Source organism: Bos indicus x Bos taurus, chromosome 14 (assembly GCF_003369695.1).
Source record: "Bos indicus x Bos taurus breed Angus x Brahman F1 hybrid chromosome 14, Bos_hybrid_MaternalHap_v2.0, whole genome shotgun sequence".
In the NCBI taxonomy this organism is placed as follows: Eukaryota; Metazoa; Chordata; class Mammalia; order Artiodactyla; family Bovidae; genus Bos; species Bos indicus x Bos taurus.
The window spans coordinates 1,111,884-1,134,126 of NC_040089.1; the positions used below are offsets into that span (position 1 = coordinate 1,111,884).

The window sequence follows — 22,243 nt, forward strand, 5'->3', positions numbered from 1 at the left end:
CAGCCCGGAACCCGCTGCTTGGCGCCAGACAGCCCCGTGCCTGGCCTCACTGGCCTCCGGGCCGCGGTCAGTGGTCAGAGGGGCAGAGTGAAGCCTGCCCTGGGCCTTCACGCTCGTCAGTAGCGTTTTCATCACTAGTACCCTCTGGCGGCGCTTTGGGAAGGCCAGGAGGCAGGCTTGCCGTGGCACAGAGGGCACACAGGCCTGAGGGCCTCCTGAGGCGTCCCCGTGCTGGCCTGCGCCCTGGTCCTGGGGCCTCCTCGAGGCGCGGAAAGCCCCGGCCCTGAGCCTCCAGGCTGGTGCTGACCGGGCCTTGCTCTGTCCCCGCATCCTGGGCATTTCTGTGCCGGTTGAGGGGACGGGGCGGTCAGGTGCTGAGGGCAGGTTTGGTGGATGCTAGACTGGCTGGCTGCTGGATTTTCCCACCTTAGAGTAATCTGCGATCCAGCCTTTCCCACTGGGGTGCAGACGGGTTGTCAGTTTTACTGCCGCAGACACTGCAAAGGGCGCGAGAGCAGTTCCATCCAGAGCTCTGCTTCCCTAAGGGAAAAGGAAAACGCTGAAGCGGGCCCTGTGGAAGGCAGTCGCAGCAATCCTGAGCCTTGCGTAAACTATCAGGCGAGTCGGAGGCTTCCGGTTTATATCTGCCCTGGCGGCGCTAGTTAATTATTTGGGCAGAGCTGGCGCGGAGCGCGTGCACGTGCACGCAGTGCCGTGTGCTGCTCGGCAGGCGCTGGCCTCCCTGGGTGCTGTGAGCTCCAGGAGCCGGGGCGCAGCCATGACTCCAGCTGAAGCCCGGGGATCCGCTCCTGCCTGGGAAGGAGGGGCGGTGTTCCCTTGCGGCTTCGGCCCTGGCGGCTTGTGGGCAGGGTCCCCAGGCGTCTTGACGAATGCGGATGGTGTGCTGGGGCGGCCCCACCTGGCTGTGGCTCAGGGACCCAGTCAGGGATTGGTGCTGGGAGCTACCTGGGAAGTAGGGCCGCGTCAGTCTGAGCCCTCTGGGCAGATTTCTTTCCTGCCAGGGCCAGCCGTGAGGGGGAGGGAGACCCCCCCAGGCCGTGGTGGGGGTGTCCCCAGGGTGGACCTTGTGGAGCCAGCCTCAGGAAAGGGATAGTCGCTGAGCTTGGAGTAGTCCTGCCCTGAGTCCAGCTTTAGTGGGAGGAGCAGGAGAGACCACCACGGCTCCCAGTCCAGGAGCCTGCCCCGGACTCCTCCACACAACACCCCCAGACCCCCCTGCACACCCTGGCCGGGCCCTGTGCAGCACCGGCAGTGATGCAATGGACCCTCCCTCTGAGACTCAGAGCCAGGCTCTGGGCTGGAGCTGCTCTCCTGCCCCTCTCAGTGTGGACCTGGGGGCAGTGGGCTGGGGAGCTGAGCTTGGGCCCAGATGGTGTCTCAGGTAGACCGTGGCAGACGCCTTACCTGGGGAGCGCTGTTCCTGACTCTCGTGACCCCGTGTGTTTTCACGGGGAAGGGTGCCAGGAGGGGTGGGGCCTGGTTGAATCTGACCCAGGCTGCTGCCTCCACGCTGTGCTGCGAAGGCAGGGAGCAGGTGCCGGGCCACGAGGCCACGCTGCCTCTCTTGCTGCCTTGACGGTGGGCCTGGCTGGAGGTGTCCCTGGCCGGCTCTGACAGTGCCAGCAGTGGAGGCAGAAGCCTGGGCAGGGACTGCTGTCAGAGCTACCCGGACGGGCCAGTGCGCTGAGCTTGGACGCAGCACACCAGGGTCAGATGGCTGGACATTTGCCTTCAGCCTCTCTTTTCTGAAATATGCAGATGTAAGGTTATAAACTTCCCCCTGAGCATAGCCTTAGGGTCTGCAAGTTAACTATTTTTGTGTTCCTCTAAAACTTTTTCTAATTTTTGTTGTAATTTTTCTTTGATCCAGGGTTATTCAGAAGGGATTGCCTCATTTCTAAATCTCTGAGGCTTTTGAGGTTCTTTGTAAAATGACCACTCCCCACCTTCACTGGGAGGGTTTAGGGTCCACTTTGGTAAAGCTCTTGTGTGTGCTTAGAAAGAATGACTCCACTTGGTGAGTTCGGGGCTGTAAGGAGAGTTGTATTCATGGTGTTGTTCAAACCTGTGGTAAACTTCCCAATTTTGAGGGGCAGGGAAGACTTGTGTTTTTCCACTGTCCGAGGGAGTGTGGAGTTTGCACTGTGCCTGTGAGTGTGCTCGTGTTCCCAGTTGTCGCTTTTGCATTAGTATTTATTTTAAGGTTATTTTACTGTGTGCAAAGCACTTAGAATTGTTACATCTCCCTGCTGGAATGAATCTTTACTGTTATGAAATATGTTTGTTTTTTTTTTAATCTCCAGCTTTTTGCCTTAAAGTCTGCTTTCTCTAAAATAGGAATATGTAGGCCGGTTTTCTTTTAGTTAATGTTGCAAAATGTGTACGTATACACTAGTGTACATACATACATGGAGAAAGAAATGGCACCCCACTCCAGAACTCTTGCCTGGAAAACTCCATGGATGGAGGAGCGTGGTAGACTACAGTCCATGGGGTCTCAAAGAGTTGGACACGACTGAGCGACTTCACTTTCTTTCTTTCTATAGTTCCTTTTGGAGAGGGAGATGGCAACCCACTCCAGTGTTCTTCCCTGGAGAATCCCATGGATGGAGGGGCCTGGTGGGCTACAGTCTATGGGGTTGCAGAGTCAGACACGACTAAGCAACTAACACACACACATACATACCCTGCAAATGTTGGTGCATGATGTATGCAAACATGTTTACTTTTATAAGTAAATAATCCAAAAAAAGCTGTTTTGTATTATGGTTAGGTTTTTTTTTTTTTTGTATCCAGCAAATAGTTCCTTTTAAAAAAGTGCAGCCTGAAATTGTTTTGTAAGAAAAGATTTCATCTGTCACAATAAACCGCAGTTTGGGTGTATTTGGGTTTAAATCCAGTCTTACTAGGTGCTTTTTCTTTGTTGTACCTGTTATGTATTTCTTTTCGTTTTTTTCTTCTTTTGGATGTATGTTTAAATTCCATTCTTTTCTCCGTTAGCTTATTGTATCTCCTTTTATTTTTCTTTCAGTAACATTGTACGTTTTTGAGTCTGTTACCAGGTCTTGGAAATTGCAGTCTGACCCTTCCCTGGACAGCATAAGAAGCTTAGAGCACCCTCCCCCTTTTTTCTTCTCTTCCATCAGACATGCTGGAACTACCGTGATTTTAATTCTCCATGTGTTTTAGACCGTAAAAAACGTCGTATATGGTCATCCTTGACCCAGACTCAGCTACGTATTTATTCTCCCATTTCTTTTCACTCCTTCCTTGCCTTCTGCGGAGAAACACCTCTTAAGATTTCCTGTGATGTTGCAGATGTGCTGGGGGCTGTTGCTCTCCGTGGATGGTTATCTGAAGTCTTCCTCTCTGGAGAGCGATTTTGCGTGGGAGCCTGTGGGGCTCCAGGGGGAGACCTGGCTGTTGCCGGCTGGCCCTGCTCTCCTGCGGGGTCTGCTGTCGCCCTCTGGCTGCAGAGCTTTCTCCATCTCTGGTTTTCAGCAGGTGTATGACAGTGTGCTTCCCTTGCGTTTTATTTATCATGCTTAGGTGAATCGCCGCTTGATGGTTTTCATCAGTTTTGGTCTGGCTGAGAGCTGAGCGCCTCAGCACACACTCCTCTGGGCCGCCCAAGTGTGGCGAGGCCTCTGCTGGCACTTACCAGGGGAGGGTGGGGGTCTCTGCTCCACAGGGCCTGGGGGCTGGGCCAGTGGGGCTCAGGCTTCTGGGCAGCTTGCTCCTGTAGCTCATGTGGGGAGGAGCAGGACCTGGTGCCACGTGGACCCCAGCTCTGTGTGCCCGAGGCCCTGTCTCTTCCCGTGGGGTGGCGGAAGGGGTCCTGGGCAGGAGGCACTGCCGCCCCAGAGCTGGCGGGCGGTGGGCGCTGGTGTGCTTGCTTGGAGCCCCCAGGACTGTGCTGCTGCTACCCACCCCAGCCCTGTGCCCTCGTGGGGCCATATCAGCACAAATGGAGCCCGCTCAGGACAGGCCCCAAGCGCAGGCCTCCCCTGGGTCTGAGCTGAGACCCTCTGCTTCCCACGCTCTGGCATCCCACAGGTTACTCTCCCGCTGGAGGGACACGGGCTGAGGCCTCAGCTGTCCTGGGAAGGCGGGGCCCGGTATTCCTCTGCAGGGGGACTGTGCCTTTTCCGCTTTCAGAGCATCTGCGCAGACCACGTGACCCTGGGTGGGCGCCAGTGTCCTCGGGGCCCTCCGGTGCCACTTGAGCATCACCTGTGTGGCCCGGGCCCCTCAGTGTTCCCGGGAATCCTTCCGGTTCATAGGTTTGGTCCTAACGCATAGAATTGGTGGGATTTGCAAAGAAAGTCTGTAATTGCGCACAACGACTGCAAACCCATCAGTTCTGACCGTGAGACGCGCAGGTGCTTGTTGCTCTGCCTCCGTGTCTTCTCCCCGGCCTGGCCCCTGGCATCTCGCGCCCAGCAGTCCTCAGGAGTCTGCAGTCCCGCCACTGGCGGTCCTGGCGGTGTCAGGACAGGGTCCAGCTCTGGGCGGTGGCAGGTCCCTCCTGTGGGGTTGCATGCGTGGGAGTGAGCCGCTGTCCTCCCACCTCCTGTGCCCCCCCGGCAGCTGACCCTCAGGTACTGTGCTCGGACAGGCCCCGGGGGTTCTGGGCCAGAGTCTCTGGGGGCCTCTCCTCACCTGCTGCAGCTGTACAGGGGCCCCCCCAGGTGCGCTGAGGGAGCCAGCGTGCTCCTGGGCGTCCACGGGGTGGGGCTGGGCCGGCTCTGGTTTGTGGTATGCTCACTCCCTTCCCCTGCGTTGGTTTTGGGTGACGGGGGCCTGGGGGCATAGTGCTCCTCCTGGTGCTCCTGCCCGCCTGGCTGAGGAGAGTCTGAGAGTCTGGGGGCCCAGGGCCTGGGCCATCAGCCTGGCCCCAACCGCTCTTCCCTGGAGAGCCGCACGTCCAGCAGGGCCTCTGGAGGTCCAGACAGGGCCTCTGGGTGCCATGGGCCTGGGGCAGGGCGCAGCCCCCCGCACTTGCGGGTTGCTTGCTGTCCTCCTCCGGAGCGCGGCACTTTCTGAGCCAGTTCGGAGCTGTTTTCTCCTCACGGTGTGCCCCAGGCTGTGCAGACCCCCAGGCTCTGGCCGCTGTCCTCCTGACTGCCTTTGCGCATCGGCGGCGGCCTGTACGGAGCATGCTCTCCATGGCGCTGGGTGTGACAGTGGCCACTTTTCCAAGTGCTGGGCAAGGGTAGGCCTTGGTGGCTGGCAGCAAATGGCCTCGCCACCCAGCAGGGGGTGTCCTGTGAGGCAGTGCGTGCTCGGGGCGGTGCGGCTGAGCCCGTCTGTCCGGCCATCCCGCGGTGCGGGTGCCTTCAGAGCCGCTTGCTCCCTGCACACCAGCAGCGGCTCAGCTGCCTGGTCCTGATCGTTGCTGGCGGCGGAGGTCTGTGGGGTGGGCAGTAGGGCCTGTGGTGTCGAGGGAGAGACAGCGTACCTCACCGTGTGCAGGAGACGGAAGGCAGACCCTGGCCCTGCATGCAGACCCAAACTCCCGGCCCCGGCACTGCCATGGAGTCTGGGGAGGACGGCGGGAGGGTGGGGAGGAGCAGGCCGGGCCCACGGCTCCCAGCATGTCTGGGGTGAGCCTTGCTGAAGCCACGCTGTGCAGCGAGTCACCAGCACCACGTGTTCCCGTCTCTGCTCATCTGCACCCGTGTGGAGTCTGGAATGTTGGAATGGGGGCAGGCTCGCCCTCAGGACCTGCCCTCCTGAACTCGGGCACCCCGAGTGCCCCTGCAGAGTGTGGTGCTGGCGGGCGCTGTGACCTGGGCGTCAGCAGTGAGGGGCAGCCTTCCCTCCCTCCCGGCACCTTTGCCTCCTCTCTTCATCTGCCGAGTTTCTCTGGGCTCCAGACAGCAGGGCTGAGCCTCACGTCAGGTGGCGCCCTATTCTGGAGAGTCCATCAGCCTCAGGCAGACTGGCCTGGGGCGCCCACCACTCTGAGATTGGAAGGCCTCTGCCTGGCTGGCCCCCTCTCACCCCTCCTCCCCCCTTGCCAGCCACAGAGGCCCAAGGCCCTGTCTTCAGAGGTGTGTGGAGCTACAGCCGCCCCCAGCCTTACCCTGGCCCCAGCAGCCTGCTTTCTGCGGGTGGAGCCTGGGAGCTGTCCCTGAGCAGGGCTGCTGGGCCGGAGGACCCTGCAGGGGCCCAGGCCCAGGCTCCTCCCTGAGGGCTGAGAGCTGAGGGTGGGGGGCCTCTGGTCCCCTTCTTGGCCAGCCTGTGCTACCCTCCCACTGCCTCCACGGTTGGCAGGGCGGCACATGGCGGCGGGCCTCCTCTGGCCCGTGAGCCCCAGCGGCTCTGCTGCCTTCCTGCCTCCGCCACGGCGACCCGTCTCCAGCCTCTCGGCCGGGCAGGCTGGCTCCAGGGCTGAGTGAGGCCAGATCTGCTCTGCACCCAGGTGCCCTCAGGCCTGCTCGCTGCCCCTGGGCTGCAGCTCTGCCCCTCTGGCCACCGCATAGGACAGGTGAGTGGCCAGGAGAATCCGGGTAGCCTGGCACTTGTGAGGGCACATGTGGTTTTCTCTCCGTGGTCACTGCTTTTTATAGCGAGGTTATTTCCAGGCTCTCTCAGAAGTGTCTGTCTCTGGCCCCAACTCTGAGGAAGCTGGGCTGGGCGCCCGAGGGGCCAGGCTGTGGCCAGGAGGAGCACTGTCCTTGCGCGGGCCACCGGCTCTGGGTCATGTAGTGGGACTGGGGTTCCTGGGGACGACTGAAGCCCAGTGTGTGTCACATATCTAGGGGCACACCCCATGTCTGCTGGGCACCCCCCCCCCCCCCGCCGTGGGTGAGGATGGGGTCTTGAGGGTGAGGAGGGTGGAGGCGGACACATTGATTGGCGCCTGTCCCGTGGCGCTGCGGTTAGTGTCTGGGCCAGCCCCGTGGGGAGGGCAGGCGTGTTCTGCACTGCTTCCCCCATCGCTCATGCTTGGAATGTGGGCCTCTGTCCACCTGGGACTGGTGGGCACTTTCCTGCCACCAGAAACCTCAGCAGAAACTGCCAAGGTAGGGTGGGCCGTCACCTCCCAGGATCGGCTTTGTCCCCTCAGCTGACCTGGCTTGTTGGGGGCCCTGGTGCTGTCAGTGGGGTGTGGACAAGGCCCCTCCACTCCTTTGGTGGACCTGGGAGCCCCTGTTGCTCCCTAGGGCTCTGGCCTTCTGGGGTCTCAGCCTGGTAGGGGGCGGATTCCCCCCCAGGCCATCTCCCTGTCCTCCTGGCTTGCCTGGGCCAAGCTCCCAAATGGACGGACACAGGCGTGAGAAAGGACCACCGTCCTGTGAGGATGGAGACCATGTGCTCACAGACCCAGTGTGGGGCCAGGTGTTGGCCAGCCCCTGGTCCCCTGGGCAGTCAGGCCTTGGACCTCCGCACGCAGGCGTGTCAGCCCAGCACAGCCTGGTTCAGCCCGGGCGGGGGCCGCCTGGTCTCCACTGGGGGGAGCCCAGCCATGTCTGAACCCTGCCCTCCGCCCGCTCGGGCCTGGCCCTGTCTCTGGGGGAGTGGAGGGAGGGTGGGCTGTCTGCCTGGCCTGGATCCTGCCTTCCCTGCCTTTGCTTGGGGCTCCCGGCTTTGGGGTGTGGCCGTCTCTTGCACCTGTGGGCCCTGCTCCCTGAGTTTGCCCCTGCCCCGGATCCCCAGCCACACGCCATGCTGTCTCTTCCGCCTTCTGGGGCACGCCTCCCTGGGATGTACTCGGGCTCCCTGTCCCCTGTGCCCAGGGCCTGCAGGTGGGGCGGGGGCTAGGAGGTGCTCCCTTCCCCTCCTCCATCCTTTAGAGTGACACCTAAAGGGGTGGGAGACCCACCACCTGTAATGTACAGCGACTGTCAGGGAGCAGACTACCCCCATTTCACACAGATGGGGCGGTGTCATCGTGCGATCGATGGCTCGTGCACGATAATTACAGGAACTGGCGGCTTGTGTTGCTTGAGTGAGTTTGAGAAGAGTAGGGTCTCAATCTTCCCTCTAATAGGGCCCTGACAGTCCTGGCGCTGTGCGTCTCTGGCTGACGGTGTCGTCATTAAACACCAGGTAACGTGAGACGGCGGCGCGCAGGGCCGGGCGGCGACAGGGCTGTCTGTCACCTCCCCGCTGCCCACGCTCCTCTGGTGCCGACAGCCGCCAGGTGACGTGCGGCCCAGTCATGCTGTCGCTGTGACTTGGTGATGGTAGTTGTTCACCAAGGCTGGTCCCTGGAGCAGAAGACAGGAAGCCTCTCAGGGCAAGACCCAGGCCCGCCTCTCCCCTCTCACAGGCAGGCGTCCCTCCCCCTTGCTGACGTGTGCCCGCGGCCTGCGTGTGAGTGAGCACGTGTGTGAGCGAGCACATGTCCACGCGTCCACCCCTCTCCCCAGGGCCCCCTGTGCCTGCGTGTGAGCAAGCGCGTGTGTGAGCGACCACGTGTCCACGCATCCACCCCTCTCCCCAGGGTCCCCTGTGCAGACTCTGGTCTGGAAGGCAGGGGTGGGTCCTCTGCATGTCAGAGTCTGGCAAAGCCTCTCCGCAGGCTGCCCGAGCCGTTCCTGGGGCCTGCAGGAGGGCTGGCCCTGGGGGCAGAGCTGGGTGCCATGGGAGCCAGGAGGGGCCTCGGCGGCCCCGTCCCCACCTCCCGCCCCGCCCCAGTGTGGCCGCCTGTGGGGACGCGGCCAAGCCGCTGACTGTGGCAGGGCTTGTCCGTTTGAAGTGCCGGCAGCCATCAGGCACAGGAAAAGTGGAGTGATTTATTAGACTCATAAAAATTCATACTTTGCGATCCCCGTCATCCCTCGTTTGAAGCTTGTTAGAGCGCGGGGGGCTGCGGTCCCTGGCAGCTCCCACTGAGCGAGCGCGGGGGCGGGGCGTCTGCCTCCTCCAGGAGAAGGCCCTCGCCGTCGCGGTTTGTCTTGAGGCCTTGCCTGTCCTGTGGTGGGCGCAGGAGGGCCAGGCCCGGTCACCACACACACCCTGCACCTGCAGGTTCTGGGCTGGGACCGGCTGCGGCCGCTGCCTGCAGGGCACTGAGTGCAGTGGGCCCAGGGTGGCGCCACGTGAGCGCTTTCCCGGGGAGGAGTGAGACACAGGTCTGGGGGCGCAGGGAGCCTGCAGGGCGAGGTGGAGATCTGGGGTGCCGGGGAGGTGTGGTGCAGGGGCAGGTTGCAGTGTGTTTCTGGCTGTCTTTATGGGTTGGAGCTGTGTGTCTTCTAGGCTGATGTCAGAGAGTTGAGCTCCTCTTTTGTCCATCCTGAGAGACTCCTACGCAGAGGCCCCTGGGCCTGGTGCCAGACGGGCCCAGCCTGGGTCCCTTCCTGCGGGGCAATGGGCCGGTCATTTTCCTTCCCTTTCCTTCCCTCGTCCTTAGGGCTGACGTACCTGGCGGCTCTGCTGCACGGTGGGCACTGTGGATCCTCTGTGGAGGGGGTGGAGGGAAGAGGGTCCGCACTTCTCTTGACAAGGCACCCCCTGAGCTGGCCAGGGCCAGCCTTCCCTGGGTCTTCCCCTGAGAACTGCTGTCTGGGCGGGGTGAGGGGCCCAGCCTCCTGCCATGACGCCTGCTTCCGTCCGCCTCTGCAGGCAGCATCTCGCCAGCTCTGCTTTAGGTCCCAGCCCTTCCGCAGGGTGCGTGGGGCCAGTGTGGGAGCTGCCCTGCCCCTGGCATCTGCTGGGAGCACCCCTCTGGGAGCACTTCTGGGCACGCAGCCGTCCCCCTGCTTCCTGCAGGCGGTGGAGCTTCTCCTGGTGGCCCTTGGGGACTGTGCGCCCCTCCTCAGTCCTCCTGATGCTGTTGTGGTTTCACCGTCTCCAGGACCATAGGCGTCACCAACAGAACAGCTCAGACAGGCTGATGTTCAGACAAGGTGGTGTACAGAGACGACAGGCCCGTCGTTGGCAGTCTGGCGGCCTCTTTTCTGCTGACTAGGTGTGAGCCTTCCACCAGCCTTGAGGCAGCACAGGGCGGGCCCAACTCTCTGCCTGCCTGCAGCCCTCCCTGCTTCCCACTGTCCCAGGGGCCATGGCCATGCCATCCCCTCTGTCTAGAGCCCCCTGGCCAGCGGTGTCATTGTGGGCGCACTCCCTGAGCTCCCTGCCTTGTGATTCCTAAGCAGGCAGTTAGCTGGAGGGGCCTATTCTCGTGGAGGCTGGGGGTGGTCTGGGGGGCACCCTAGGAAGAGGCATCATAGGGGATCCCTCTTGGGAACTGTGGGCTTGAAAACTCTTTCTTTCAGATCTCAGAACCCAGGAGGAGTGGGTTTGGGTGCTCAGAAGCTGCTTCGGCTGTTGCTGCCCGCGGCCCCAGTCAGGTGGAGACATCCCCCGATGTGGGGGCCTTAAGCAGCCTTGGGGAGCGGGGTGCAGTGCAGGCTGCTGGTTAGGCGACCAGCCAGTGGGACCCACATTACTGGTAGCGGAGGACAGCTCCCGGGGCTCCTGAAAGCCTGAGCTGTGACGTGGCCTCTCGTCTGTCTTAACGCGGAGTTGGGGGTGTGAGGAAGTGTCGGGGCAGCTGCTGAGGAAGAGCAGGTTCGGTGACGGGGGGGCTTTGAGTCACAGGACTTGGCACGGGACACCCAGGCTGGCAGGAGGCTCACCCCACAGCCCGCCCGCTCGCTTCCCAGCGGCCACGCTGCAAGACCCTGGGAGGCCAGGCGCTCGACTGACCCCACCCACTCTGTTCGCTGGTGGGGCCTGGGGCCCCCTTCAGGAGCAGAGCTTGGTTTCTGGGGTGCCTGACAGGCGGATGGAGTTCTCGGTCCTCAGGCTGTGCCCTGCCCAGGCGCCTCGTGCGTCTGGTTCTGGCGAATCCCCCGGCTGGCCGCCAGGCGGTGGCTGTGGCCCAGCTGTCCTGTTCTGCACCCCGCCGGGCGGGAGGGCTGGAGGCAGCCGTGCTCCCGGGCTCGGCCTTCCCCGGTGGCGCTGAGCTGTCCCCTCGCTCTGCTGGCCTCAGGGGCGGGGTGGCACCCTTGGAGCGCATGGGAAGCCCAGCGTGATTGTCTGCTGTCTCGGGTCTCCTCCTCGGCCTGTTGCTCAGTCTGCCCACTCCAGAGGCCCCAGTGCCCGTGTGGACCTGGAAGCTTGTGCACGATGGGCCACGGGGTCCGCGGCCCAGTCAGGGCGAGTCTGGGGACAGGCCTCTAGGCCACGCTCCTCAAGGTCCCAGATCAGCCTTGCCGCCCCCGCCCCGCCTTTCCTGACGGCGCCCACCCTGCCTCGTCGGGATGTCCGGAGCTGACTGGCCAGTGGGCTGTCGGGGGCTCCTCCCGTCGCCTCCTGCTCCCGTCAGCAGCCCCAGGCAGCCTCTACTCAGAGGAGCTCCGGTTCCAGCTCCTCTTCAGTCGTTAAACAGTCGTGAAATCAGCTCGTTTCCTCCTAGTTCTCGCCCTTTGAAGTTCCATAAAAACCTGAACTCCCTCTCAACCCTAGTCCGCAGCGACAGAGCGAGGGCCTGCCCTCCGTCCAGTGGCTCTGCTGTCTGTGGTGCTCGTTGAGGTGGGGTGGGGGCCGGGGTCAGCCAGAGGCCGGGCTGCTGCAGACGGTGCTGCCGGACGGCCACCGTGAGGGCTGGTGCTCCCCCGCTCCCAGACGGCCGGGCCCCGCGGCTGGCCTCCCTGGCAGCAATCCCCCGCCACCCCAGCCGCGAGCTGGGCGCGCAGGGCCAGAGCCCAGCTGATGGATGGGCTCATACCCATTCAGATATGATGCCAGCAGTTTTTTTGTAGTTTGTCTTCCACTGCGGTAGTAAAGTTTTTAATTAGGGAAGCTAATGAGATCGATTAGTCATTAGAAGTGACCTCTGCACAGCGGGGCGGAGAGGGCTGTGTGTGTGGGCCTGATAACGCGGCGCCCGGGCGTCGTTGGCAATAAAGGCGCGAAGGGTTTGATTTGAGTGAAATGTGCCACGGGGAATACATCATGCGGAGAAAAAAATTACAGCCCTGGGAGTCTGTAATGAAGGGAATTAAACCAACATCGTATCTAAATAACATGATTATCTACACAGACCTCAGCCAGCCAGGAGGAAGGGGAGAGCCTGCTGCTTGGCAGGGCTGTGCTGGGCTGGGCTCAGGCGGCCCTGCCTGCGTGAGGAGCGTGCTGCCTCCTGGAGACCACACCCGCCGCTCCGCCTGCACACAGGCTTCAGGGCTACCGGGCCTCCCACCCCAGCTTCTGGCCCCCGTGTGCCGTGTGCGGTCTTAGGAGCCCCCAGTCCTACCACCCCTAGGACGAGGGTGGCACGCCACCTGTGTGTCCACCTTGCTGAGCTCGTGCCCTGGACAGGGGCGCCCTGGACGGTCCTCTCTGGGGCGCGTCCACCCCTAGGCCCATGCTGCCCGTGAGAGAGTGGGAGGATCTGCAGGGCCAGGCAGGGGCCGCAGCACACTGTGGAGGCGGGGCATGCTGCCTGTGGAAGAGCAGGGGGATCTTCAAGGCCAGGCAGGGGGCCGCAGCACACTGTGGGGGTCCCATGCTGCCCATGGGAGAGCGGGAGGATCTGCAGTGCCAGGCAGGGGCCGCAGCACACTGTGGAGGCGGGGCATGCTGCCTGTGGAAGAGCAGGGGGATCTTCAAGGCCAGGCAGGGGGCCGCAGCACACTGTGGGGGTCCTGTGCTGCCATGGAAGAGCAGGAGGATCTGCAGGGCCAGGCCAGGGGCCACAGCACACTGTGGGGGCGGGGCATGCTGCCTGTGGAAGAGCAGGGGGATCTTCAAGGCCAGGCAGGGGGCCGCAGCACACTGTGGGGGTCCTGTGCTGCCCATGGGAGAGCGGAAGGGTCTGCAGGGCCAGGCTGTGCTCTGTGCTCACTCTCCCCCTGCCTCTTAGATCTGGAGGGCGGAGGTGTGACAGGGAAGATGTCTGGAGAGTGACAATGAGTCTAAGAGGGAGGGTCTACTTTATTAGTTTGTGTATTTTTGGAAGTGGTAACGGGGCACCAATAAGGAAAATGCAGTAAATTGATGATGAAGTTGCTCTCACAGTAGGGCTGCATTGTGAAGAGATGTGAATATCAGTGCTCTTTGTAGGGGGGAGTTAGGGCCAGGCCCAGAGGCTGTGTCTCAAGAGGCACTTTGCAGAATGTGGAGTCCAGTCCCTTGGGCTTTGGGGACTGGGGGCTTCCTGAAGGAGGTGGCGCCTGGTGGAGCAGGGAGGGGATGGGAGAAGGGGGCGTGCATCTGGGTGAGGGGGCGGAGCATGGGATGGAAGCAGCCAGGCTGGGGCGGGGGCCTGCTCACTGCCCAGTGCCCCTTCCCACCCCACACAGCCATGCCCCGGGCCACAGAGCAGGGCACCCCTGGGTTCTGCGGTGTGTGTCACAGCCCCGGCTGGTGGGTGGTGGCTGCTGTAGGGGTCAGAATGGGGCAGAGAGTGGGCGGCCCCGCTGGAGGGGACAGGCAGGGGTCTGTCCAGGTGCAGAGTCTCTGTAAGCAGGGAGCTGGGGTGGGTTTGGAGGCCATGAGGTCAGCGTGGGGCTTGGTGATAACTTAGAGGAATTCTCACGTTCCTGAGCTCATAGTTGGAACAAGCTATTATTGATTTTCGTTGGTCTCTCCTTGCTTGTAAGACCTTGAAAATTCAATTCAACAAACATTTATTTATTGATGCCCAGGTTATGCTGGGCTGTGTGTGGTGTGGGGCTGCCCGAGGCTGCAGACCCGCCCGCTCGGTCACTTTCCAGGACCGGGCCCCCAGGTGAGCCTGTACTTTTGCTGAGCTCCCCTCGTTCTCTTGTGACCCCTCCTGAGCTTCCGCCCTTGCGAGGAGACAGACAGATGGAGACAGGTCGGGTGGGGTGCTGGCCCAGCCTTGCCCCGACTTCTGTGGACCCCCTTGGTGGGCAGTGGTTGTGGGTCCCTGCCATCAGTCCGGGGAGCAGAGGCGTCCCCCGCTCTCAGTATTCCCTGGGCCTTGGGGCCCACACCTAACCTGACCCGGCTGGGTGCTTGGAACCTGCACTTTCCTCTGTTGTGGAGGCTGCTAGGAGGGCCTGGAATCCGTCCGAGCCGCGTCCTGGCCGTCTCACGTGGGAAGGCGGGGCCCTTCCAGCATCTGGACAGGGAGGCACAGTGCCCGTTCCAGTGGCCATGCAGGTGCGGTCACTTCGCTGGGTGGGCTGGTCCTGACTGCCCCCGGGCAAGCCCTCACCCCACCACCTGCCGGGCCGGGTGGGCCTGGAGAGGAGGTCCAGGCCGAGGTGCTGATTGCTGACAGGGGAGGGCCTGGCTGTGGCTTGGTGGGCTGTTGTGTTCCCAGTTCTGAGAGATGGTTTTTAGGTAGTGTTACCGTCACCATTTTCAGAGCAGTAACTGCTTCCTGTGGGGTTTGCAGGTGCTGGGAAGATGTGTCCTTGGCCCAGGGGAGCAGGTTCGGGTCAGGACGCACTGGTTTGTGCCGCTGGACAGTGGGGTGGCTGGGCACCGCCGGGACTGGCGTAAAGCAGCAAGGCACGTGGGGCCCTGTGGGGCCGCCCCCTCTCCTGGGCCATGCCGGGCCCAGGCAGCCTTCAGCTGAGGGGTAGCTGATCCTTGCCCTTCCTTGTGCCGGATTTCTGGTGATGAGACCAGTGCATTTTCCTGGCCACCCCCCATGTGTCCATCCCCCCTGGCTGTGCTGCCCAGAAGCTGCCCGCTGCAGGGGTGGTGGTTGTGGCCCCCTTCTAGGCAGAGCCCTGGGCTGCGGGCAGGCATGTGGAAGTGGGCCCCAGGAGAGGCGCCCTTGGGAGCCTGGGCCTGAGCAGCCTGGCCTGAGGGCCTGGGTGCTAGCTGGGCCACGAGGGGTGGGAGCGCTGTGTTAGCTTTAATTATCTGGGCAGTTAGAGCTATGCGTTACGAAAGGCGGGCAATTAGATGCGTTCCTTGAAGCCATGGAGAAATTGCTGGCTATCAAGTTGAGGGAACTGGGACAAAACAGATCCCTGTTAATTGCATGAAACCTTCAGCAAGGAGGAAAGCTATGGTGTATATCACTCTGCAAAACGTTATAGAAACGGAAGTGATTAAGGACATAAATCTGCGTGGATGCAGGGGGCGGGTGAGGGTGGCCAGAGAGGGAGGTGAGCGCCTTGTACCCCAGCCTCCGCGGCCCACCTGCGGCCCCTCCTCAGTGTCCACGGGAGTTGGGCCTGCCCTGCCGCCGGCTCTGGCTGCAGGAGCTGCTGGGCTCCCCAGAGCGGGGCGGATGTGGGCAGGGCTGATGGAGCAGCGGGCAGCTCCCCCGCCTCCCCTGACCCCTGTGTCTGGGTCTCCCTGCAGCCTCCAGCCTGCATGGCCAGCGGCCCCCTCCCACCAGCAAAGTGATCAGGACGCGCTACCGCATCGTCAAGAAGACTCCGACCTCGCCTCTTAGCACCACCCCCGGCCCCCCAGCCCCGCCCTCCTGGCGGGCGCGGCGGCTCTCCCTGTCCAGGTAAGAGGCCTGCGCCTGGTGGGCTCCAGAGGGCGGGGCAGGCCGGAGGGCCTCAGGGCCCGAGCGCACCACCGCAAGTGCTTGGTCTGTAGTTGTTGACAGGGGAATGCGCTAATTTTTTTACCCAGCAATTTCTGCACAAGTCATGTAGCCAACCCATGTGTGCCACACACTTGTGCAGACTCACGCTCCCTGTCCTGTTATCAGCAAGCCGCTGGAGCTGCTCTGGGAGCAGCTACGGCCCGGACCGTTGAGGCCACACCACACTGGGTGTCCCTCAGGGAGAAGCTTCTAGTGAGAGAGGCTGGGCCAGCTCTCTGTCCTATGGCGATCGTCAGGGGCGGGAGGCGAGGCTGCAGCCCGCTCCACCTGCCAGCCCCAGGGGCCTCCTGCTCTCGAGGGCTATGGCCTGGCTCCGGGCGGCCTCTGGCTGAGGGCGTGTGCAAGCTGAGCGGCCGTGGGAGAGGAGCTGGGGACCTGCTGGCCCGTGGTAGGTGTGCCAGGAGGTCAGCCTGCCCAGGCGGTCAGCAGTGCCCACCACCCTCCTCCCTCCCGCTAGGCCACACGAAACTTGGCCCTGCTGCTGACTTTTCTGGAGGCGATAGCTGGAAGTATATTTTAAATTAATTTTACTGCACTTTTTGTAATATTTTTGTTTTAAATAGATTTATAAGCATCTTGGGGGCTATTTCTACAAATTTATGAAGATAATTTTCACTCTCTCGATAAGGTTAAATTTACACCTGCTATTTCCATATTAATTCACAGTGCTAAGTGGGTCTAATTTTCTTCCGTTCTCCTATCTGGTGAGCATGGCCTTTCCTAATGCAATTTCCCCCTCACTAAATCACTGTGATCGGGAGTCATGATCGAGCTAAATTAACTTAAATTAATTTACTTAATAAGAGCCCCAGATCATCATGAATGAGGTTCAGATTTATTGATTCCTGCTCCTGCCTCCCCCTCCTGCAGTCGGCGTCCGGCTGCCTCGGCAGCCCAGGCCTGGCCCCGCCTCTGCTGGGGCTGCGTGACCTTTGTCAGGAGGCGCCAACGGGCCTCTCCTCCTGGCTCCTGGGGCCACCGGAGCCCAGGTGTGGATCCAGCTGGGCCAGTATTGAGTGCTGAGTGTGCCAGGCTGTGATGAGGTCACTGATCAGAAATGAGCGCCAGGCTTAAGGGGCAGAGGTCCTGAGTGGGGAGGTGGCTAGGTGCGCCCCCGAGGCAGCTGCCGCCTTGGTTTCAGCTAAGTGTCCAGCCCCTCAAGCGGAGGATGGCCCGGTCAGCAGCAGGGCCTGGGCTGTGCCTCCCCTTCAGCTCGGGACCGGCGGGGCTGCTGCATGGGCAGGTGGTGGCGTCCACACTTGGGTTGGGTGCACAGCAAGGCTGCTGGGACAGGCCCACCCAGCCTGGCCGCCAGCCCCTCTCGGCCGCTGCCTGCCTCAAGCTCCGTGTCCCTGTGACAGTGGTCCAGGCCCGGTGGGGAGGCTGGGGGCCTGGTGTGGAGGCTGGGTCGCCGCCCAGGAGCCCTGCCAGGTGCCTGCGTTGCCAGCCCCGCAGCCCTGGCCATGCTCGGTGGCTGCAGCTGCTCTAGCTCTCAGCAGCCCAGTGCGGAGGTGCGGCCAAGGCACGTGTTAGCTGAGGGCCGGTGTGGAGCCTGCTCGGGGGCTGCCTCCCTGAAGGCCTGTCTGACCCTCGCCAGGTGCCTGGGAGGCCCCCGAATGTGGTCTGGGGGTGGGGGAGCTGAGTGGCCGGGAGGCCCGGGAAGTGTGGCTGCCAGTGGGTGGGTTCTTGTGCCCAAGGTCACCTGTGCCCTGGCGGGGCCTCCTCCTCGGCAGAGTTGCGGCCTGCCACTGCCCGGCCCGACGTCAGCTGCTCACGCCCGGCTCAGCTTGTCAAGGCAGCAGGATGAGCCTGTCCGCGGAGCCGGCGGCTACCTTGATGCCTGCCCACGCTGCTCCTTCTGTCCCTCAGCGTTGGGGCTGCCTCTGTGTGGCTGGCAGGCGGTGTAGAGGCCCCAGGGCCCGCTGGCCTTGACCCTGACCTCTGTCCCGCTGGCCTTGACCCTGACCTCTGTCCTGCAGCGGCAGCTTCCCCAGCTCTCCCTGGCAGAAGGAAGAGTTGTGCTGGCGACTGGGCTGAGGCCAGGATGGGCTCCTGGCTGCTGAGTGACCACAAAGCACGGCTGTCCACCAGGTGCCAGGCTGAGCCCAGGGACCAAGGGCTTTTCTTGGGCTCCTGATTGGTGCCCCAGGGAGAGAGGACACCAGTGGTGGGCTGGCTGGCAGGCCCTGCCATCCTGAGGTCTCAGGAGGGCACATGGCCTCCAAACGCTGCAGCCTGCTCTCACCCCACCCGCTCATCCTTGGGGGGCAGCAGCCCCTCTGCCCGACCCCTGCCCTGCGGGAGCCAGCAGGATGGGTGTTCCCAGGCCTGGCTTCTGGTGTCCGGGAAGTGACAGAGATGGCAGGATCCTTGGCTTCTGCCCCCCAGAGGCCCGTGAGCCTCACTGTGGCCTGACCCACGTGCCAGCGTGGCCACACTGTTAGCGCTGTCCCGTGCGCCAGGGCGCACGTCTGCCTCACGAGGTGGCTTTGTATTTTGCCCCCTGATTTAGATGGAAACCTGCCTACTCTGAGCCCCCGGTCAGTTTTGGCCTCACGTGTTGGGGGCTGAGGCCCACTTGGTAGCCCACATTCGCAGCAGGAGGCTGGGGTCCCTGCCCAGCCCCGTTGTCTGCTCTGGAGGTGGAGGAGGTTCTGGTGCTGCTGTGGTGAGGCTCTGACTCCAGAAACACCCGAGAGGAAAGTCCGCTGGAAGTAGGGCCGTTAGCCCATCAGGTCCGTCTGCCGGTCAGCCCTCATCCCATTGGGGCAGATGGAAGGTGGGAAGCCCCTGGACACACTCTCCCCCGACCCAGACACCGCCCACCAGGCTCCGTAGACATGTGTCCGTCATCCCATAGAAAGCCCCTGGCTGCCCTGGTCAGGAGAGTGTGCGGAGGCCTGAGCAGGCGGGACACAGTGGCGTCTGCCCCTCCTGGGAACAACGCCGGCCCGAGTTACCCTCGGCGCTATTCTGTGCTGCTGTCTAGGCCGGCAGACGCCCCACGTGGGGGCCATGGCGACAGGCCCTGCGGGCCCAGGCTGGTGCTCGCTCCAGAGGGGCTCACGGAGTGCGCCCTGGAGCTGAGGTTCACGCTGAGAGAGGGCTTAATTTTTGTATTCTAAGATGTGTGGATTTGCCATGCCCTCGCTGGCTTCCAGCAAGTTCATGAGTCTGAACTGAAGCTCGGGTGTGACTTATGTCCCCAAACGGCCTGTCACTTGTTTTCTCTCCGAATTCATCTGATGGGAAAGTGCGGAATAAACAGAAGCCGCTGTGCTTAAGCAGCCGCGTCTGCAGGCCGCGCTGGCCCGACTACAAATGGTGCTGTCACCGGGCCTGCCGCCCGCCGTGCTGCGCTCTTTTATTTTATTTTTGTGTCTGTGCCGTAAATCTTAAGTAATCTCAGATGGTTGACGAGGTTTGGGCTGTGACTTTGAAGGCTCTAACGCGCTTCTCCAAAGTGACACTCGTCGTCGTGAGGATGGGGAGCCACAGTCCCCTCACCCGCCCTTCAGGTGGCCCCCTCGCCCCACCCAGCCTCCCCCGACCTGCTTTACCAGGGTGCTGGGTGGCCCGGGCTGCTGCAAGCAAACGCTGCATGCAGGGCGGCTCACACAGATGTTTACTGCTCGGTCTGGAGCTGGACGTCTGAGGTCAGGGAGCCGGCCAGGGCCACCCCTCCTCCTGTGGCACACGGCCGCCTGCCTGCTGTGTCCTCGCCTGTGAGGGAGACAGGAGCTCAGGCCTCACAAGGACACTAATCCTGTCACGGGCCTGCCCTGATGACCTCGCCTCACTCTCGTGCGTGCGTGTGTGCTAGGTCGCCTCAGTCATGGCTGACTCCGACCCCATGGCTGTAGCCCACCAGGCTCCTCTGTCCTCGAGATGCTCCAGGCAAGAACACTGGAGTGGGTCGCTGCACCCTCCTCCAGGGGATCTTCCCAACCCAGGGATCGACCCAGGTCTCCCGCATTTCAGGCTTTACTGTCTGAGCCGCCAGGGAAGCCCCATCTCACCCTCATCACCCCCCAAACGCCCCGTCTCCAAACAGTGTCACACTGGGGCTAGGGCTTCAACATGGGAGTTTGGGGGGGACGCAGCCTTGAGTCAGAGCAGGGGTGTCCTCTGAGGGCAGTGAGACTAGGGCCCCCCCAGCCCCCGACCCTGCCCTGAAGGGTATGTGGCACTTGGAGGAGGTCAGGGGGCACCCCTGGGGGAGCAGTGCCCCCCCCCCGCCCCGAGCCCTACCCCGACTCCAGGGGGCCATCCTGGGGGTGCGCAGAGGCCCTCCCAGCTCAGCCCCGGTGGGGTTCACAGGGTGCCCTGGGCTGGGCAGCAGGGACCCTCCCACCGAGGGTACCCACAGGCAGCTGTCCTGTGCCGGGCAAGTTCTCTGGTCAGAAGTCAACAGAGAGTGAAGCGGACGCTACCGTGGGGCGAGTGCCAGGAAGCACTGAGACTCATCCAGGCTGACGGAGGTCGTGGGCCCAGAGAAGGCTTCTCTGGGCAGGGGCCGTGGGGTCGGTGAGGGCCACATGGCGGGGACTCTTCCCAGGGCAGGGATGTAGCCCCGGGTGTCTGCTCAGAGGGCAGTGGCCGCGGGAGGTGCTGGGGGTGGGATCGGCCTGCTGCTGCACCTGCGGGGGCTGCAGCTCTCCTCCAGGTGGCCCCCTCCCCAGGAGACTACTGTGTGCAGCCCTGGGTCACACACGGGGTGCCTTGTGCTGTGGTCCTGGGGGTGCCCGCCTGCCCTGGGGCAGAGCCTGGCTCCACCCAGCTGTGCCTCTGGCTGCCCTGCTGCCAGTGAGCGGCCTTTCGGACAGCGGAGGAGGGCCCTGGGCAGGGCGCCACTCAGGCAGCTCCCGAAGGGGCTCTGAAGGGGCCGTGGGGGTGGAATGCAGTGTGAACTGGTCCTGCTACAAAGGCACATGTCCGTTTCACGCAGGAGAATGATGGGGCGGGGGCGGGGCTGCTGGCTCCGTGGGCAGCGGGCCGTCGAGGCGGTCCTGGTTCCATGTCAGAGGCATGCTCTGCCCCCTCACCTGGTGTGTGAGACGCCAGGTAAGAGCACTTCCTCAGGGCGTTTGAGTGGGACAGGAGGGGCCCCCACACTCTTCAGGGCCTGCCGCGGCCCCCTCAGGCTGCTCCCTCTGGAGACAGGCCTTCCACTTGGGCCGGAGATCGCGGGTGTTTGCACGTGACCCTTGGCTGAGCGTTTTCTCTCCTGGATCGTCAGTGCCGCAGCTCAGGCCTGGCCAAGCAGAGCAGGCACAGGGTCCAGTCCCCAGGCAGGTGGCTCTGGTGATACCTTGCCTCCCCTGGGTCTCTGGAAGAAGAGCCAATCCGTGTCTTTCTCTCGTCCACTCAGTCCCCAGGTGCTCGTGGAGGCCTGCCCTGTGTCAGGCCCCTGCTTGTCTGGAAGCTGTGGCCCAGTGGCGGACAGACTGTGTTGGGCCCCCCCGGGCCCCCCCGGGCGTGACTGCCACCGAGGTCTCTGCCAGGCCTGCCTCTGCTGAGTGGAGGGGGCCAGGCACAGCTCTGAGACTCACTGTCGGGCTGCAGCCCTGCTCTGTGGCTTGTGCTCTGAGTGGCCGCTTTATGTCAGCATGTTGGGGACAGTACCCTGTTGTGGCTGACTCCCCGTCCACCCCAGGGGAGCTGTGAGCCAGGGGCTGCCGGGGAGAGGGGTGTGTCAGGAGGCAGGGAGGGGCTGGGCCAGTGGGCAGGGCAGGGCGGCGGCAGTTGCCGTGGGCTCCTGGTCTCACTTGGTCCCTTTCCTAGTCGGTTTCTAGCACGTGGTGTTTTGGATAACTTTATTCTCACCTACACAGAGGCACAGAAGAGTTGCAATAATGGTGCGTGGAACCACAGTGTGTTCTTTGCCTGGGCACCCCGATTCTGTGCACCCCGCTCCATCTGCTGCGCCGTCCCCTCTGCTCCTCTGTGGGGACGTGAGCCTGGGCGCCCTTGACCAGGGCTCCAGAGACAACACCATGCACGAGGAGACGCAGCTCGCCCTTCGGCAGGAGCCCTATAGGTCCCTCGGGGTGTTGGTTGTGCCCGGCCGTGTGAGCGGCCTGTCCCTGCTGGGCCTCCTGCCCCGGGGGTCCTGCAGGGAGCTGCCGCCCCTCCTCCCCACCACCCTGTATGTCCTCCTCGCGTGCACTCGAGGTCCTCACTTGACAGACTGTGAGCTGTTACCGTTTGCTCCGTTCTAACCGTCCATTTGCTGCCGCTCTGGTCTGTGGAGGCCCCTCTGGGCTGCCCCGGCTCCCTCCACATGGCACCGCCCCTCACTGAGCCTACTTCACCCACACAGCAGAAGCTTCCAGGCTCACCTGGGACTTTCTCTCTGCAGGCCTGACTCCTGGGAGCCCAGTAGCTCCTGGCGGTTCTCAGCCGTGGGGGGTCTCTCAACAGTGCTGACGGGTGATGGGAGCGTGTCGAGGGGTCTGGGCAGGGGTGTGCTTCCTTCTCGCAGGCCTTCCTGGGTTCTCATCACGGCGTGCTCTCAACGTGTGTGGCTCTCTGGTGCTTTAACCTGCAGTCTCCTGGTCACCAGGGGCGTTGGACACTTAGGCACAGATGCTGGAGGCTCTTCCTGTCCCCTGTGTCTTTCGTGCTCATGGCCCGTGTCCGTTTTTAATGGCTGGTTTGTCTTCTGCTCCTGAGCCACGGGACCCATCCACTTGTGTAGGGCTCTGTGTCCAGCTT

At 62.8% G+C, this 22,243-nt stretch overlaps 1 protein-coding gene across 1 annotated transcript in view; it reads left to right on the top strand.

Annotated features, from left to right (window-relative positions):
- The window catches only part of ZC3H3 (zinc finger CCCH-type containing 3), a 63,763-nt gene that overhangs the window by 10,531 nt on the left and 30,989 nt on the right, over positions 1 to 22,243 (top strand). Inside the window, exon 4 of the mRNA XM_027560424.1 lies at positions 15,271 to 15,424. Within this exon, the coding sequence (XP_027416225.1) occupies positions 15,271 to 15,424 (154 nt within the window). The remainder of the gene's footprint in view (positions 1 to 15,270; positions 15,425 to 22,243) is intronic.